The 19,009-nt window shown below is 42.0% G+C and overlaps 1 protein-coding gene and 1 pseudogene across 1 annotated transcript in view; both read right to left on the bottom strand.

Moving 5' to 3' along the window:
- Positions 1-14,985, bottom strand: part of LOC101044614 (uncharacterized) — a 44,737-nt gene extending 29,752 nt beyond the window's left edge. Inside the window, exons 1-3 of the mRNA XM_010332987.3 lie at positions 14,806-14,985; positions 10,714-10,840; positions 10,103-10,198 (exon numbers count right to left, since the gene is read on the bottom strand). Coding sequence (XP_010331289.3) covers positions 10,103-10,198; positions 10,714-10,840; positions 14,806-14,808 — 226 coding nt within the window. The 5' untranslated portion in view covers positions 14,809-14,985. The remainder of the gene's footprint in view (positions 1-10,102; positions 10,199-10,713; positions 10,841-14,805) is intronic.
- Positions 2,313-9,097, bottom strand: LOC101043756 (serine/threonine-protein phosphatase PP1-gamma catalytic subunit-like; annotated as a pseudogene).
- Positions 14,986-19,009: the final 4,024 nt, after the last annotated feature.

Below are 19,009 nucleotides of genomic sequence, written 5' to 3'. Positions count from 1 at the left end.
AAACAGAAAGTTGACTAAACTGTGTCATCACTTAAGTGGAGAAGATAATGAGTAGCTACTGTTTCATGGACAACCTGTTAGAATGCAAAACAACTTTTTTTTTCTTTATTTTAAAAGATCAGGGGATACGTGCAGGTTTCTCATACAGGTAAACTTGTGTCATGAGGTTTTTTGTATAGATCGTTTTGTCATCAAAGTATTGAGCCTAGTTCGCACTATACAATACTGAATTATACAACACATCCTTTTATACCAATGTAATAAAACTAGAAACCAAAAGCAGAAGCAAAATTGCCAAATCCAAAACTATATGAAACTTAACACATTCTTCAACATACTCTTCTTTATGTCTGGAGATTTAATATTGTTAAATGACCACACTACACATAGTGATATTCAAATTCAATGTTATCCTGAAAATAAAAATGACACCTTGTGAAGAAATATTTTTTACAATTCTTACATTTACATGGAAGTTCAAAGGACCATTGATAGCCCTAACATTCTTAGAAAACAAGAACAAGTTGCAGGCACAACACTTTTTTTTTGGAAAGATACAGCTAAATAAATAGTGTGGTACTTGCAAGAAGACAAATAGATGATGGAACAGAATCCAGAACTCAAAACGAACCATTGTGGATATGCTCCAATGACCTTCAACAATGTTGCTATAATCACACAGTAAGAAAAATACAGTCTCTTCAATAAATGGTGTTGGAAAACTATATCCACATCAAAGTAACTAAGGTTGGATCCCTCCTCTGAGCCATATACAAAAACTATGTTGAATGAGTTAAATATGTAAAGATAAGAATTGTAACTATTAGATATTTAGAAGAAAATATAGGAAGAAATATTATGACATTGATTTCAGCAATGTTTTCTTGCATATAACATCAAATACATGAGAAACAAATTTAAAAACACAAAAAAGTGGGACTACATTAAATTTTATCTCTGCACATTAAAACAAAGATTTAGTAAGCGCTCCATGTAAGCAGAAAAACCAATATATATGTATATATATTTTTATATATGACAGATAACATCCAGAATAACTCCAAAAAAAACCCAAAAAGTAACATGATTAACAAATAGACAAGAGATGAAAATGTTTCTCCAAAGATAAAATATAGTTATTAAAAAATATTTCTAATCTTTTTTTTTTTTTTTTTTTGAGATGGAGTTCTACTCTTGTTACCCAGGCTGGAGTGCAATGGCACGATCTCGGCTCACCGCAACCTCCGCCTCCTGGGTTCAAGCAATTGTCCTGCCTCAGCCTCCTGAGTGGCTGGGACTACAGGCACGCACTGCCATGCCCAGCTAATTTTTGTATTTTTAGTAGAGATGGGGTTTCGCCATGTTGACCAGGATGGTCTCAATCTCTTGATCTCGTGATCCACCCGCCTCGGCCTCCCAAAGTGCTGGGATTATAAAGATATTTCTAGTCTTTAGAAAAATGTAAAGAAAAACCACAATGAATAGTTAGGATGGCCAATATCAAGCAAACAAAAAATAATGTATGTTGTCAACAATGTACAGAAATTAAGAATTTGAAACCCTGTATACGCTGCTGGTGGGAAAAACGTGATGCAGTCACCTGAAAAATGTATGGAGTTTCCTCCAAAAATTAAAAATGAAGTTATTGTATGACTCAGTAATTCCAATTCTCAGCATGTATTTGAAATATGCAACAAATACCTGAAAGAAACATTTGTGCATCTATGTCTACTGCAGTAATATCCACTATATTAGTGTATTCTTGCATTGCTCTAAAAAAATTCCTGACACTTGGTAATTTATTTTTCAAAAGAGATTTAATTGGTTCATGGTTCTACAGGCTGTACAGGAAGCATAGCAGCGTCTGCTTTTGAGGAGGCCTTGAGGCTTCCAGTCATGGCAGAAAGAAAAGTACAGTGAGTCATCTAACATGGTGGGAGCGGGAGCAAGACAGCATGAGGGGGAAGGTGCCACATGCTTTTGAGAAATGAGATCCCTGGAGAATTCACTCACTATGGCAAAGACGGTACCAAAGGGGCTGCTGCTAAACTATTAACGAGAAGCCAACCCTATAATCCAACCACCGTCCACCTGCCCACTTCCAACATTAGGGATTGCAATTTGACATGAGATTTGATGGGAACACAGATCCAAATCATATCATTTACAAAAGCCACAAAGTGAAAATACTCAAATGTTCTTCATAGATGAGTGATTAAAAAAGATGTGGCTTATACATACAACAAAATATTCTGAAGCCTCAAATGAAAATATTTTGTCAGATGCTACAATAAGGATAAATCTTAAAGCCGTTATTTATTTATTATTTTAACAAGTTCACCATTTAATAAGTCTGAATTCATTTTCACCACATGGTACTGTACACGGTCATGTGTTGAAACAGATTTCTTTTTTAACAGATCTTGGTTTAAAAAAGTCATAGTTACTGTGACTTCTGTATAAACTGGTTAGATCCTTTGTTTCAGCTTATAAGCCTCAACTTCACTGCAGAATAAAGAATGTAGGTCAAAGAAAGCATAATCAGTCACTCGTACAGAACAGTATTGTTTCTATAATTTGAAGCTTTCTGAATGGACGGGTTCAGGCCTGATGTAACTGTAAAAAGATTACTTAATGAATAGACTATATGGAAATTGTACAAAATATTACCTGTAGTCATTAGTAACTTAAACGGCACTATATCACTAATTGCTATTCAAAATCAAAAACATGTTTTTGAATCCCCAAGAAGGTAGCATGTGTACACAACCATACCACCTTGTACTTAGGGGTGGTCAATAGATAATTCAACAGAAACTTTGGCTTTAGGAAATAGTCACAAATATTTAAAAGAATGGCTTTAATCGTCATTTTAAGTATACGGTAGGGGAAAAGTGTGCTTTAATTAAATATACATCATACCAGTGATGCTGGCAAGGTTGAAAGTTACTCCTAATGTTGACAACTATAAAAACTAGTTTAGATATAACAAGACAATGAGAGGAAAAAGCAGTCCCTTTGAAACAAAATTCTCAAATAAAAAATGTTCACAGTGGTTCGTATCAACGGTATGCATTTTATGGACAAGAACACGTACAGAATCAGAGCAGCCTACGGCTCTCTTTATGCCCTAAAGAAAATGAGTTTTTACATGATTATGGGTTGTACTGAATTAAAAAAAGATCATTTGTACACTTACCCCTTAAAAAGGATAAACTGTCTTGGGGTGTACAGCTTTAACACCATCATTAAAATTGTTTGCAAAAGGAATAGAGAATTAAAAAACAAAACACTTTTTGGAGTGAAGTCTTTCATTTACTGTTATAACCAGCAAATGCCATTCACTAAACCAAAAATGGAGGGAAGGGCCCCCACAAACGCAGATCTATCTAAGCAAGCTGACCAGTACACATTACAGTCTTAAAAATGAAGGTTACATACTCTATGTTACAAGTCCCAACTAGGCAGTGTCAAAATGACATCTATTTCTTTGCTTGTTTTGTGATCATACCCCTTGGAAGTGTTACAGGTCTTGTGGCATTTGGCTTTTTCTCTGCAGGCTTTAAAATTTGAAAAAAACACATTAGTGTTTCATCCACACTCATCATGGCACTTGCATTGTCAAACTCTCCACAATAATGGGTGCAGAAAACAGAGTGACCAACTGCCTCTTTGCAAAAAACTCATATCCATCTTCAACCACCTGATGGGCTCTACATGTAAGATCCAAATCATGCTTATGGAGAAATTTTGCAACCACTTCTGCACCAAATGTGAAGGACACTCCTCTGTTATTTTCACCCCAGCCTACGACATCTTTATTGGGGTCAGATTACAAAAGATCACAAAGAAGACCTTGATCTGGTACATCAGTTGGTTGCATAATTTGCCAAATCTGCTCCATAGATTGAAGATCTGGTGATAAACCTCCATGACAGCAGAGTATCTTCTCATCCACTACGGCTGCTATTGGTAGACAGTTAAAACAGTCTGTAAAAGTTTTCCACAGTTTAATGTTGTATCTTCTTTTACATTCATCATAAAATAAATAAATTCTGTTGATGCTGGCACATTCATGGTTCCCTCTGAGAAGAAAAAAATTCTCAGGATATTCGATTTTGTAGGCCAGTAAGAGGCAGATTGTCTCCAATGACTGCTTTCCCCTGTCCGCATAGTCCCCAGGAAACAGGTAGTTGCTTTCTGGCGGGAAACTACCATACTCAGAAAGTCACAGCAAATCATAGTATTGCCCATGGATGTCACCACATATTTTGAATGATGCTTCAAGTTCTAGTAGGATAGGCTGACTGAGAAAGATCTCAAGAGACTTTAAGCACAGTCCTCTGCTTTCATTCTCCTGAAGCTGGACATTCTTACCAGGCTGGGACCCTCTCACTTCCAGCAGCCGCTGGATGATGCTGTTGATGTTGAGTTTATCTAAATCTGCCATCGCCCTCCCACTGCCGACCCTCCCTCAGCGGTGCCGCTGCCGGCTTGCACCCGGGACTCACACTTCCTTTCCCACGCCATGAGTGGAGGTGGTGGTGGCGGCGGTGGTGGCAGCAGCCCTGGCGGGTCCCCACCCAACTGCCCCACTCCCTGCTTCCTCCGTCTCTCCCCACTGGAACCATGACGAAGCCATTATTTTAAGTGAACTAAGACACTAACAAAGTGACAGTATATGACTTCATTTATATAAGATATTTTAAGTAGTAAACTTGTAGAAAACAGAAGTAGAAACGTGCTTGCATATGGTTAGGGTTGTGAAACCTCAGTGAAGCCAGAGATCAAAAGGGTTATTTGGGGAAAGCAGGCCCTCATCCAGGTGTCCAACTCAAGAGCCCATAGACGTGGCTACAGACAAGGAAATGGTGCACCAGGCTTGGTCTTACTGAGGATTCTGAAGCAGTTCTGCAACCTCTGTCTAACTCCTCTCAGCTATAATCCAAAAGTGGTCCTTCCTATCAAGAGACCTGCAGGAGAACACACCCAGCTATGACCCTGGAGGCAGGCCTGCAGATCTTGGCCTCAGCTGTGCTCCCTGAAGCAGCCCCGTGACTCAGTTCTAGCCCTCACAGCCACAGTCAATGGCCAGTTGTACAAACTCAGGGACCCACAGAGAGAACTGTGAAAACTGTTCCCAAGTAGTCAGTAGAAGCCAATCCCATTCATACACATGGTATTTTGCCTATCGTGCCGATAAACTTCAAAACCTGACCCTACTGCCTGCCATGTAGATTAATGTCCTCAATGATATTTAATCTTTCCAGGGCCCAGAAGGAATCTGTAACTGTCCAAATCTCTGGTGTGGGTAACCCCCATTCTGGGCACCGAGGAAGGAGAGTTAAGCAGATCCCCGGCACAATTAGTGTCTGAAGAATATCTTACTGCTCATTTATTTCCCTTTATTTATATAATCTCTTCACAGATAATCGTATCTCAGTGTCTAGTTGGAGGAATGTCTAGAGCAAACACATTGCAGAGCATGAACAAGGGAAAAACAGCCACACCAGGACAAGAATCAATGACCCAGGTGGTAGTGTCCCTGCCTGAAAGGGCATGTGCTACATGGCAGGTCTAGGCGGCAGCGTTCAGTATTGTAAAGATACCCGCTGTATGGCAGGCTCGGAGCAAGAGTCACTTCTCCTGAAAGGGAGTTATGGTAACTTGTGTTCAGTCTTGTGGAAAGCTGGCCTCAGGCTGGCAATCCCATGTATGCCTGAGGGCTTAAAACCCCTCCGGTATAATTGCACCTAGGTGGCTGTACACCGTCAGCTCTCTTGCCACTGTGCTGACTCAAAGCATTCTCCTACAGAAATCCTTAGTAGCAGCCTGCAGGTGGCTGTAGATCCTGTCAGCTCTGTTGCTACTGTGCTGACTCAGAGCATCCTCCTATAGAAATTCTCAGAAGTAGCCTGCCCGTAGATAAGAGATTTTGCACACTGCACCCTCCTTACTGTGCACTGCCCACCTCCTTAGGGGTGGACTCCTTGCTGCACATTGACCACCTCCTTATCTCGGTGACCTAATGGGGGTGGACCCTTCGCTTTATTGTGCACATGACTGCATTGACCCTAACACTATCCTTAAGACAACCTCACTCACTATCCTTTCCCCCGGCTTGTACCTAATAAATACAGATGAGCCTGGACGCTTGGGGCCTCGCCTGTCTCTGCTTGCAGGTAGTGTTGGCCCCCTCCGAGCCCAGCTGCTCCTATCCAGTCCTTCGGTGTCCTGTCTCATTTCTCGGATCGAGTACCTCAGCACAGCAATAGGAGACGCCCCACAACCCTAGTAGGGCTGGATCCTACATCTGATAACACAACCATCAAAGGCAGACCCCACAGCAGAACCAGCAGCACCCTTGTGAGCCACCTACAACCCTTTTCAGCAACCCCAGAGGTAATCTCATCAGCTTGCGGACCCAACAAAAGGAAATCTTTACGGCTAAGCACGGTGGCTTGCACCTATAATCCCAGTACTATAGGAGGCCAGGATGGGTGAATCATGAGGTCAGGAGTTTGAGACCTGCCTGATCAACATGGTGAAGCCCCATCTCTACTAAAGATACAAAAATTAGCTGGGCATGGTGGCGCACACCTGTAATCCCAGCTACTCGGGAGGCTGAGGCAGGAGAATCGCTAGAATCCGGGAGGTGGAGGTTGCAGTGAGCCAAGATTGTGTCACCGCACTCCAGTCTGGGCGATAGTGACTCTGTCTCAAAACAAAACAAAAGGAGATCTTTACCTGCCAAAAGTAGTTTATAGAAACTGTAAGAGTTGTTAGATCCTTCATATGTACAGACCTGGGGCTGTTTCAGGGACCACAACTGAGGCCAAGATCTGCAAGCATGCCTTCAGGGCCATAGCTTCCATCTTAACATATTACTGAAACTTTGTATCAGAACACTTAGGCAAGGAAAATAACAAAGCTCTCCAGCTTGGAATAAAAGTAAAAATGTAACTGTTTGTAGATAATAGGATCATGGATATAAATAAAACCCTAGAGTAAAACAACAAAAGCTGAACTAATAAATACATTCATTAAGGTATCAGGATAAATAATCAACATACAAATACTTGTGGGATTTTTTGTTTGAGACAGGGTCTCACTCTGCTACCCAGGCTCATCTCAAACTCCTGTGTTCAAGTGATTGACCTTCCTTGGTCTCTAGCCTCTCAAAGTGCAGGGATTACAGAAATGAAGCACTGCACTTGACTGTACATACAAATATTTGTTGTTATTTCCAGACAGTAACAACAAAGTTCCTAAAAAAAGAAAGTTTCCAATTACAATAGTATAAAAATAAGAAACTTAATAAAAATAAATATAAAGGGGCAAAGCATGATGGCTCAAGCCTGTAATCCCAGCATATTGGGATGTCGAGGTGGGTGGATTACTTGAGGCCAGGAGTTCCAAACCAGCCTGGCCAATATGGCAAAACCCCATCTCCACTAAAAATACAAAAAGTCAGCCGGGCATGGTGGCACAGGCCTGTGATCCCAGCTACTCAGGACGCTGAGGCAGGAGAATCGCTTGAATCTGGGAGGCGGAGGTTGCAGTGAGTTGAGATTGACCACTGCACTCCAGCCTGGGTGACAGAGCGAGACTCTGTCTCAAAAAATAAATACATAAATAAAATAAATAAATGTAAAGGATGACATAAAAATGTATACACTAAATACAGTATGATATGGATGACAGATATTGAAGTAGATACCAATAAATGAAAACACATTCCATCAGGATAACTAATATTGTCAAGGAGTATTATCCAAAGTGATCTATAGCTTCAGTGTGATCCCTATCAAAATGTTTGTGGCATTTTTCAGTAATAGAAAATATATTTGTAAAATTTAAGTGTAATCTTAAATAACTTAAAATAACCTGAGCAATCTTGAGAAAGAACAAAGCTGGGGGCATCTATTTTCTAATTTCAAACTTTATTTAAAGGTTATAGTAATCAAGAATATGGTATGTGCATAAAAACAGATACAAAAACCAATGGAACAGAGATACATATATATTTCCTACAACAGTAAACCTTAAGTGTTCTTACTACAAAAAAAAAAAAAGGTTATCTATGTGAGGTAATAGATGTGTTCAGCAACTTGACAATATTGTTTCAAAATGTATATGCATATTAAATCATTACACTGTACACATTAAATATACAGCTTTACAATTTTTATTCATCAGAAAAATCCATATCACACAAACACATATGTATGATAAGTCCTCACTTAATATTCAAAATAGGTTCTTGAAAACTGCATCTTTTTTTTTTTTTTTTGAGACGGAGTTTTGCTCTTGTTACCCAGGCTGGAGTGCAATGGCGCGATCTCGGCTCACCGCAACCTCCGCCTCCTGGGCTCAGGCAATTCTCCTGCCTCAGCCTCCTGAGTAGCTGGGATTACAGGCACGTGCCACCATGCCCAGCTAATTTTTTGTATCTTTAGTAGAGACGGGGTTTCACCATGTTGACCAGGATGGTCTCGATCTCTCGACCTCGTGATCCACCCGCCTCAGCCTCCCAAAGTGCTGGGATTACAGGCTTGAGCCACCGCGCCCGGCTGAAAACTGCATCTTTAAATGAAACAATGTAGCTATATGCCATTCAAACATAACTTGTTTTTATCAATTAAACTCTGGTAAAATTCCTTTTCTTAAACAATATGTTGTTTTAAGTACATTTTCCAAGAACCTATCAACAATGTTAAGTGAGAATTTCCTATATACATATGACTCATATAGATGTGCATATGTGTGACACATATTTCTACATATAGATTATAGCTCAAGTAAGACAAAATTGTAAGATAATAGTTATAATAGTTATTAAGAAATAAGGTAATAAGAGCTTAATATACACTTAGGAACGTTCTAAACTGGTTAATGACACAGTGCATTTAAGAAATCTAGTCGGTGGGCCAGACACAGTGGCTCATGCCTGTAATCCTAGCACTTTGGGATGCTAAGGCGGGCAGACCACTAGAGGTCAGGAGTTCAAAACCTGCCTGGCCAATACGATGAAACCCTATCTCTACTAAACATACAAAAAAATTAGCTGGGTGTGGTGGTGGGTTCCTGTAATCCCAGCTACTCGGGAGCCTGAAGCAGGAGAAGACAGAGGATGCAGCAAGCCGAGGTCATGCCACTGCACTCCAGCCTGGGCAACAGAGCGAGGCTCCATCTGCCTGCCCCCACCCCCAAAAAGAAAGAAATCTAGAAGGTGAGTAGATACTTTAAACCAATAGTATCCAATCCTTTGAGTGTGAGAACATTTTTGCTTATCCGTGCCGATGGATATCACAAAAATTATTCACAAACCTATTTCTTTTTTCCTAGCTCATCAGCTGTAATTATTGTTTGTGTATTTAATAATTTTAAGAGTGTTCCAAGATAAATCTTCCAGTGTGGCACAGGGAAGCCAAAGTTTGGAAACCTTTGCTTTAAACTGTATTATAATTTGAAATTCTGAATATATAGAGTTTAAATTACAAATATCAGTTTGTTTTAAATGACATTTTGAAGTAAAATAACATATTTTTTCATATTTGGAAAAATGCTGATTTTTGTGCTAAAATTGCTGCATATGAATTTTTGTAGAATTATATTTGCGACCTCTACAGGATGAAAAATCACTAAGCAGAAAAGATGCAACACCTGACCTTGGTGTTCCTGGGATTTCTAAACCAAATCCCATTATGTCTACTACTCACCTTATACATTTTAGGCATGATGCAAAAACAGTAGTTCAAAAAAATATCTTAACATAGAGCTCCTTATTAATATAAATGTCCTACTGTCTCTAAAAGCAATGTAACAACAGTCTGATTATGCAGCCCCTTATTGAGAAAGTGGACATTGGCTCTCCCTGTAAACTTGAAGGGAGATCACTGAAGAAAAAATGAAAATTCTTGTAAGATTTAAGAGCATGGGACAGAAGATGACTCTACTTGTGAATAGAAGAAAAAATGCAGCCTTTTCAGAAATTACTTTCATTGGCACAGAGCTTCCCAAACTACATTTTAAGGCCTAGCTTCCTTATTCATCTTTGGCCACCTTGCCTGTGTCCTCTCCTTCATTCACTCTCACCTACCTGGGGGTTTGGCTGCTGTCTCATGTATCTTCAAATTGTAGGGCTCTTTTCTTTGCTCCAGATAGGTGACCAGGTCTGGGTTAGAGATCACAACACCTGAGTTAAAAAATAAAAAATAAAAAAAAATAAAAAATTCACATGGCTATTGCTAGAGGATACTCCACTTACCAACCTATTACTATGTTAAGTAGAAGAGAGAAATTATAGAACATTCTAGAAAATCCAAAAATTGTTTGCTGACAGAATCTTTAGAGTATTTAAATATTTTAAACCTGTGGGTTATAAGTTCTACTACCCAGTACTACTGAGTCAAAAATAAGCGGGGCAAATTGGATTTTAAAATGTAAAAATCAACATTTTACGTCATTTAATTTCTAGAATTGCCACTGTCCTATAGTGAAGGACACAAATAAATTCAAGAAAACAGAAGGTTTATGTAATGATGAAACATCCTAAGTATTTTTTTATACCAGCAAACTCCCAATTTTTTCTTGTAGAAAGGAATTGAAATTAAATTCATGCCAATCAGAAGCTCCCAAGAGACATTCTACAAAGAAATAAAATGAAACTTTGAGGAAGTATTAGGAATTATGTATTAAAGTTATCCTCACCCAGGGAGACCAGGTTTCTGTAATTCTCCAACATCACATCTCTATATAAATTCTGCTGGGCAGGATCCAGACATTTCCACTCTTCTGAGGAGAATTCTACGGCCACATCCCTGAATGTTAAGAGTTCCTGAAAACACGGTAAGTGACAGAGTTCTTAATTTGACTACAAGTCAAAGAAGAGAACTAGTTCTGACTTATGGGACTGACAGGAATTATCTGATAAACTAACTTTTAACACAATAATGTTCTCTAAAGTATTCTATAACTCTGAGGAAAAACGAGGGCATGCCAGCAATTTTTGTTGCTGCTATGGAAATATGGGCTATACTGACCTGTCCCTACTAAAACCAAGCAGAGCAGTCCCTCTGACCTCCTGGAACAAAGGGTGAATTCATGTCTTATTAAAGTATCTGGAAGCCCTCATGCTTGACCCAGGCCTCACTGTAATGTCACACGAGAAACTGAATTCGGATGTGGTATCTCCTGTCCCCGATCAACTAATCTGAGGTAGGGTAAGGACAAAAGTACTCTACTCCAGTAACACAGGAAGGCATAGTTGGGATTATGGACTTAGATATTTAGTGGTCTTGACTTCCCACTGCTAAGGTGCTTGTTTACACTTACAGATCCTGCCATAGGACTGTATTCACACCAGAAGCCTCTTACATAGCTGCAGCAGATCTGGAAAACTCAAAGGGCTCCACTCTGAAAGTGGGGCTTAGGATATTTATGTTGATCTCTCATAACACAGAAAATGTTTTCTATGACATTTCTGTATGTCTTCAACCCAAAGTCTGGCCCTGTCTTGTGAATCTTAGGCAGAGGCCAGCTTTTATGTGTAGATTCTAGGTGAGATCGATGTGTGCTGCAATCCTGGAATATAAAGTTGCCCTGAATATACACTCTAATTAGAAGCAGTTACAAGCATATTTTTAAAGGCAAAAAGAAAGTCAGAGAGTAGACTGATAGCTGGCCAGGTGCAGTAGCTTATGCCTGTATCCCAGCACTTTGGGAGGCCAAGGCAGGCAGATCACCTGAGGTCCGGAGTTCGAGCTCAGCCTAATCAACATGAAGAAACTCCGTCTCCACTAAAAGGACAAAATTAGCTTGGCATGGTGTTACATGCCTGTAATCCCAGCTACTCAGGAGCCTGAGGCAGGACAATCACTTGAACCCAGGAGGCAGAGGCTGCGGTGAGCCAAGATCATGCCATTGCACTCCAGCCTGGGCAATAACAGCAAAACTCCATCTCAAAAAAAAGTTGTCAGAAATTCTTATTGGTTAGTGATTGGCCATATATGTTAAGCTACAGGGTGTGGGTTATAGTGTCCAGTGTGGCATTATTAGGTTAATTTATAGCCACTTGTGGCAATTAACAAGGAATTTCAAAAGACAAATAGTTCAATGAGTGGAACAGTATGTGAGTGTGGTCTCATATTAATACATCTGAGTCTCATAAATTTAAAAACGTGTATTTCTCAGATAAAAGTTCTTTTATCAAGTCCCAGAACATAAATTCAGAATTTGGAACTGCCCATTTAGATCTTGGAGGGCTGGTGATTATGCACATTTGTGGCCATTTGGGCAACGGAAGGTGGGAGGGAGCAGAAATTCCCATGTTTAATCAATACATATGTGTGATTATGGTAAGGTTTACGGGCCCCAAATCTCCGAAATCAGTGTCAGAACTGAAGACGCCAGGAGCACTGAAGGAGGTTAAATAACTGCTGTCCTGAAAAGTTATTTTTGTAGAAATTTAGTCTAAGTGCACTACAAAGGACTATAGATTCCAAAGAGAGAGACCATTCTGTTTGCAGATTTGGGAAGCACTTTGCTGTACTTTGTGCACTCTGCTGCACAACTGTGGGTTGTGACTGAAATCTTGAGAAATAACGTTTTCTCAATGGCACTTTGTGTATAACATCTGGTAATTCTGGTCTGCGTGTGGAAAATACAACTAAAAGCAAAATCATCTGCAATTCTAAAAAAGTCTCCACAATAACAGAATTGCAAGAAAATGTTTTGTTGTATAATTCAACGAAAATGTGATGTGCGTCGTAAGCAATCTATTAAGAGACTGCAAACACAGAAAGTCACCATAATCAGTTCTCAAGTAAAAGCCTTGAAGAGTACCATTTGTCATACACAGTTTATTATAATTTCACCTTGTAATTTGGGAAGTCATCTGGATTTTCTAATTTTTTTCTAATATTCAAAGACAGGATACAGATTTGCAATGTGGAGCTAGGTATCTGCTGAAGACAGCCTCCTAGTCTCCTATGGAAACTGTGAAATAGAGTGTATATTCTTGCTATTTACATTTCAAACAATAGTTCCTAGGTCCCAGATAAAGACAATTTTGAGTCAAAAAAGACAAATGACTTATTTACCTGATAAAAATGATTCAAAAATATTTCAAAGAAGCGGAGAAAATATTTAAATACAAAAGTTCTCAAACTAAATGCTTTAAGAAAAAGGAGAAGAGCAAAAATTCCTCCCTCATTCTAAAGAGAAAGCATTAAACCTCTTCTAATTTGTGCTTGCTCCTACAACAGCCAGGCCTAAAGGCATGGTCTTGAACCCATAACATCTGAATTCTCATAGGCACCTAAAGGATGAACATGGGCACACTGAGTGCACAGAAGAGAGAATGTGTGGGAAGGAAAAAGCAGAAGAAAGGAGCTACCAAGAGTCACGGGTGGGAGCAGGGCAGGACTGACTGAAGCACTGGTGTGTGCTACATACAGTACAGGTACAGACCCAGTCAGGGCTACGCTCTGATTCCTGTGTCCATAAAGGAAGAAGAGATTAGGATCAGGTGGTCCAGAAGCCTGGGTTGCTGAAGAAAACAGGTTCCTGCTACATATCCAGTGTCTGGGGTTGAGATAAGCCAGGAGTCTTCTGGGCACTGCCTGTGTTTTTGTCAGAAGGCTAGGAGCAAATGTGCCATGTGCACAATTCTTGAGGGTAAACCCAGTCCTAGGAGTAGTGTGGCCACGCAAATTCCCAGCAGGCGCATTCAGGATTGGGTTAGCATTGGGTGGGGGCTGGCAGCAGGGTGCAGGGAAGGGATGTTTCTCAGAACTCCTTTCCTCTAAGTTCCCAGTCCCCTCTCTCCCCGGGAGGAGACCTGGAGGAACAGGACACTGCCCAGTGGGACAGCGTATGGGCAGAAACCAGCCGAGGCTCCCTCAAGCCCAGACTCAGCCATGTCTTTCTTCTGAGAAAAAACGTCGGGAGTTTGCTCAACACCAGTCAACGCTCCAACCCCAACGGGATGGGACGTCCAACAAGTCACTAACGACACCACCCAGGGTCAGCGCCGACCCCACAAGCTCAGCGCTCTTCCCGCAGCTGCCCCCCGCAGACGCCAGTCCCTGCCTCTGGACACGCGTCTCCAGTTCTGAACGCCTGCCTACAAACCAAGGGCGCCCACACCCTCCTCAGGCTCAATCACGTGGCAGAACTGCTCAGAACTCAGCGCAGCGCTGGGCGCACCTACGCCGGTGGATTCGAAAAGACGCCCCTCAGGAACGCCACGCGGGGGACACGCACAGGGCGAGGGAACCGGCGGGAAAGTCGGGGCGGGCGGGTGATTCGCTTCGCTCCCTCACACACCTCACAAAAGCCTTTCCTTCAAGACCCGCGGGCAGCCCCCAAACCACGAGCCACGGCCGGGGCCGTCCCATCCCCGAGTCCCCGTTTGCTCACAGGAACTCCATGTTTCCACGGAGCCTCCATCTAATTCCGAACGGGGTCCAGTAGCGGCGGGACCCCGGACCACAGCGCCTCCCACGCAGGCACCGCGCACGCCGCGCCGGCGTCTTCCCGATCGGCTCCTCCTCACCTCACAGCCCGGGGACGCTGCGGGTGCGGGCGCAGAGCTGCACAGGAAGGGCCGCAGGCCGGGCCAGAGCCGCCGTGCGGGGGCCGACGGGAGCCCGGGTCCCCCACCGGAGGGGACTGAGGACCGACGGCCGAGCGGCGGCGGCGGGGACTCGGCTCACACACTCGGTCCCGCCGCCGCCGCCATTTCCCGCCGGTTCCGAGGAGGCCTCCCCGGCCTCGGGACGCCCTGCCCCGCACACTCACCATTTCTGGGCTTCAGGGTGTCGCGGAGTCTCAGCTGCGAATCATGCGAATCAGCTCACAGAGCGACGGAGGCCGAGGCTGTGGCAGAGTCACCCGGGCCTCCGGAAGCCGAGGACACAAGTCGGTAAACACCTAACCCGCGCCCTAGCAGGAGCCAGAGGAAAAGACTTTGCCAGATCCCGGAAGCCGCCCCCTTCTCTCTGGCTGCGTGCGTGATTGGGCAGTTGTCGCTCCATCACTCTTGGATGTGGCTCCAATCCCCGCCCTCAGGCCTTGAGTGACAGAAGTTGCAACCATACACTCCACATCATGAGGCACCAGTGTCAGGCTCGGGCCTCCAGGCGCTTACAGGCTTTTTCTCCGTGCCTGGCCTGATGCAGCCCCGGGGTCATTTTTAACCTTGTGGTGTGTAAGGTCCACTTATAAAGTACACGCAAGCATGCACACAGACGTACATTTATACAGACACACGCGCTCGCATACACAGACGTGCATGCGCACACACACGCCGCGCGCGCACACACATGGATGCACAGACACACTTTTTCACAAATGGAAATAGTATAATGACAATTATTTTAATATTTTACATTTCATAACCCCTCTGGCCGCTTGTCTTTTGAGTAGGACACCTGAGATTTTAAGAGGGAGGCAATCCTGTAAAAAATAAAATGTTAGCTATTTGTGAATTTTCCATTTTTATTATCCACGTCAAAAATAACTTTAAAAAGTGAAATTGTAATAATTTTTAACCCATTGTATCAAAAAAATTGTGATCAATATATAATTAATAACAAAGTATTTTTTGACCTAAATCTCTTCTAAACTCACTGTGTTTTTTATGTTTGCAGCACATTTTACTTAAATCCAGCCACATTCCAGGTACCCAGTAGCTGCATATGTCAGGTGGCTGTCACACTGAGTGCTGCCATAAGGCCTCTGATCTCAGGGAGGTGAGGGCCTGAACACCTCTTTGCTGCTGGAAGTGAGGGAACAGCCTCTCTCTACCAACTTTTCTCCTCAGGCTTCACTGTGGGATGGGACAGTGCCCATAAAGAGAGCAGTGGCTGCAATCTGAGAGTATCCACGTGAAGACCACGGTTTCCCAGTTGCTGTTTGGTGGAGGTGTGGTGGTCTCCTCAGTTCAGCCACGTCTGGACTCTTGTGCCACGACCAAAAAGAATGGAGCACACTGATGCTAGACAGTGAGTAAGGCAGAGTGGATTTATTAAGCAGAAGGAAAGCTCTTAGCAGCAAGAGGGGACTTGAAAACAGGTTGGCAGAAATGAGGCTGAGTTCTAGGTCTTTTGTGTGGCAAGAAAAAGGAAGTCTTCTGTGGGTTCTGCCCAAATGGGAGGGCTGAAGTTCCCCATTAAGGGTACTGCTTCTGCACATGCCTGGGGTTGGCCACAGCGACTCCATTTTGGTTATTACCCATGAGTGCCTAAGTGAAATTTACAGGAGGGGAGCTAAAACCGCTATGCTAATGTCATGTTAATGACTTTATAATGAGCCGGGTCAAGTTAAGGACATTTAGGTTGACTTATTGCCCCTTTGCCCAAGCTGGGACAGTCCCTTAGGAGCAACATCCTGGCACAAGAGGAAGTTCTTAACCACATTTATTAAGTGGTATGTGATCCTATAAGCCACAACATGCCTCTACTTTCAAAAGACTAGCCACCAAGTCCGGGATGGAAATACAAGAATTGTGATAGAATCCAATCACCTAGTTTGTTGATTGGAGAGGATTTCATTTCTGTAGGTATCATCAATTTTCTCACTTCTCCCCATTTATTGTACAGGTTCCATCTTTTGTCCTGCAGCCCTTTCACCAAATCATAACCCAGGAGAATGGTGAAGGCACAGAGAGTGATAAGCTGCTTCATAACAATCTTTACTAAAGAACAAAAAGCAACAACTTTCTGTCTCTGAGTTACAACTGTCTATTTTAACTTAGAAGACTCAAAATTCAAAATTAATAATTACTTATATTAAAATATTTTGCCTGTATACAAAAGTAAAATATTCCAGCACTTTGGGAGGCTGAGGTGGTGGATCGCTTGAGGTCAGGAGTTCGAGACTAGCCTGACCTATATTGTGAAACCCTGTCTCTACTAAAAAAATATCAAATTAGCCAGGCATGGTGGTGTATGCTGGTAATCCCAGCTACTTGGGAGGCTGAAGCAGGGGAATTTCTTTTTTTTTTTTTTTTGAGTCGGAGTTTCGCTCTTGTTACCCAGGCTGGAGTGCAATGGCGCGATCTCGGCTCACTGCAACCTCCGCCTCCTGGGTTCAAGCAATTCTCCTGCCTCAGCCTCCTGAGTAGCTGGGATTACAGGCACACGCCACCATGCCCAGCTAATTTTTTGTATTTTTAGTAGAGACGGGGTTTCACCATGTTGACCAGGATGGTCTCGATCTCTCGACCTCGTGATCCACCCGCCTCGGCCTCCCAAAGTGCTGGGATTACAGGCTTGAGCCACCGCGCCCGGCCAGGAGAATTTCTTAAACCCAGGAGGCAGAGGTTGCAGTGAGCTGAGATCGTGCCATTGCACTCCAGCCTGGGCAAAAAGAGTGAAACTTTGTCTCACAAAAAAAGTAAAATATTATCCTTAAGTTTTATCTTAGAAAACTATATTATATTCTATAAACAGAGTCAAATAAATTAGTTTTTCTTCAGCCATGTTAAGATGCACTATTGTATTCATAGCTTAAGAAAGAATAAGTATGGACACAAGAGCTTGTTTTCCTTTTCCAGACTTAAAATTTGTGATATAAAAGTTAACTGAATTGAGAGAGTTTCAACTGGGTTTCCACATCATTTTCCACAGTGGAATCATCTGAGGCATAGAATTCAGTGTACTCACAAATAGCTTTGAGATACCATCCTTTGAGTTTGTCTGGAGAATATGCCAAGCTTTCTAACAGCAAGCAGACTGACGCATCAGCATAGAGATCAGGTGTAGTTGAAGAGCTCTTGAAACACATATGCCTTATACAAAGCACCTGAAAATGTCAGACAGCAAGGTATAGAAATCACCAAAGTAATTAGGCCAGTGACTGTATCATTGGTTGTAACTATCAGTCAATGTCTACCTCACATTTAACCAGTGGTAGCAGTGAACATAACATTCAATTGTAGGTGGAGAGATTAGAAATTCTGCCCTCCAAAGAATGTCATCCTTTTCTCAATTGAGAAAAGCCCCTCATAAGGACTTTTCTCAGCTGCTTGTACATAATTTAAATCTACTCTCTCCTATGTCTTTTGTTACAAGCAATAAAAAATGCAGTTATAGTCTAGTTGGAAAGAAGCTTGGAGTTGGAAGATCTGGGTTCAAGTTCCACCTCTGCACTTACTACATGTAGCCTTAATAGGGTTCAGTTCCTTCTTCTGTAAAAAAGGGTTAATACAAACCTCATAGAATTGATGTGTTTTAAATATAGGTAAGCATTCACATATAGAGGTTTTTGAAATTTTCTTTACTTTTCCATAAATTATAGCCAATTCATCTTTTTGTTCAAGTTTCTCCCTCATAATATTTGATGTATATGGCTTCCAATGGTGACTGCTTTAAAGGATGGTGTACATTCAAATGCATGAACATGGACTTGTGTTAAGTTTTTAAAGACCAAACTCCTTTTGTTGCTTCTCTCACATGGTATGATATACTGACAATGTCTACACGTTTTTTTCAAAGTATTTTCATATACCTTCTTTTGAGCAATACAAATGGACCTTGTGAGATATGGAGTATATGGGCTATTACCCCAATTTTAAAGGAAAAAAAAAAAGTTCAGTCAGAAGTTGAAGGTCCCATGAAGGGTAACAGAGGCCATTCCTGATTGATCTAATTTAATCTTTATAATTCAAGAATCCTCCCAGCCAAAACAATCTCAAGCTGCCATGTGATTGAACCTGAGGAGGGTGTGGGTGCCCTTGGTTTGTAAGCAGGTGTTCAGAAATGGAGACGCGTGTCCAGAGGCAGGGACTGGCGTCTACGGGTGACAGCTGCAGGAAGAGCGCTGAGCTTGTGGGCTATCTGATTTTATGCAATTCATTTTGTGAGTAACACCACAGAAGAATTGAGTAGGATACTGGTTTAACCATGGGCATAACTTTTTTTTTTTCAGTATTGAAGAGTAAAACTAAAGTTTGTTCACTAAGATGTTTGATTCAACCCCAGTACCGGAGACACATGTGGCC

Source organism: Saimiri boliviensis, chromosome 3 (assembly GCF_048565385.1).
Source record: "Saimiri boliviensis isolate mSaiBol1 chromosome 3, mSaiBol1.pri, whole genome shotgun sequence".
Classification (NCBI taxonomy): Eukaryota; Metazoa; Chordata; class Mammalia; order Primates; family Cebidae; genus Saimiri; species Saimiri boliviensis.
The sequence above is the reverse complement of the archived record's forward strand: the minus strand, read 5'-3'. Positions and strand labels throughout refer to the sequence as shown.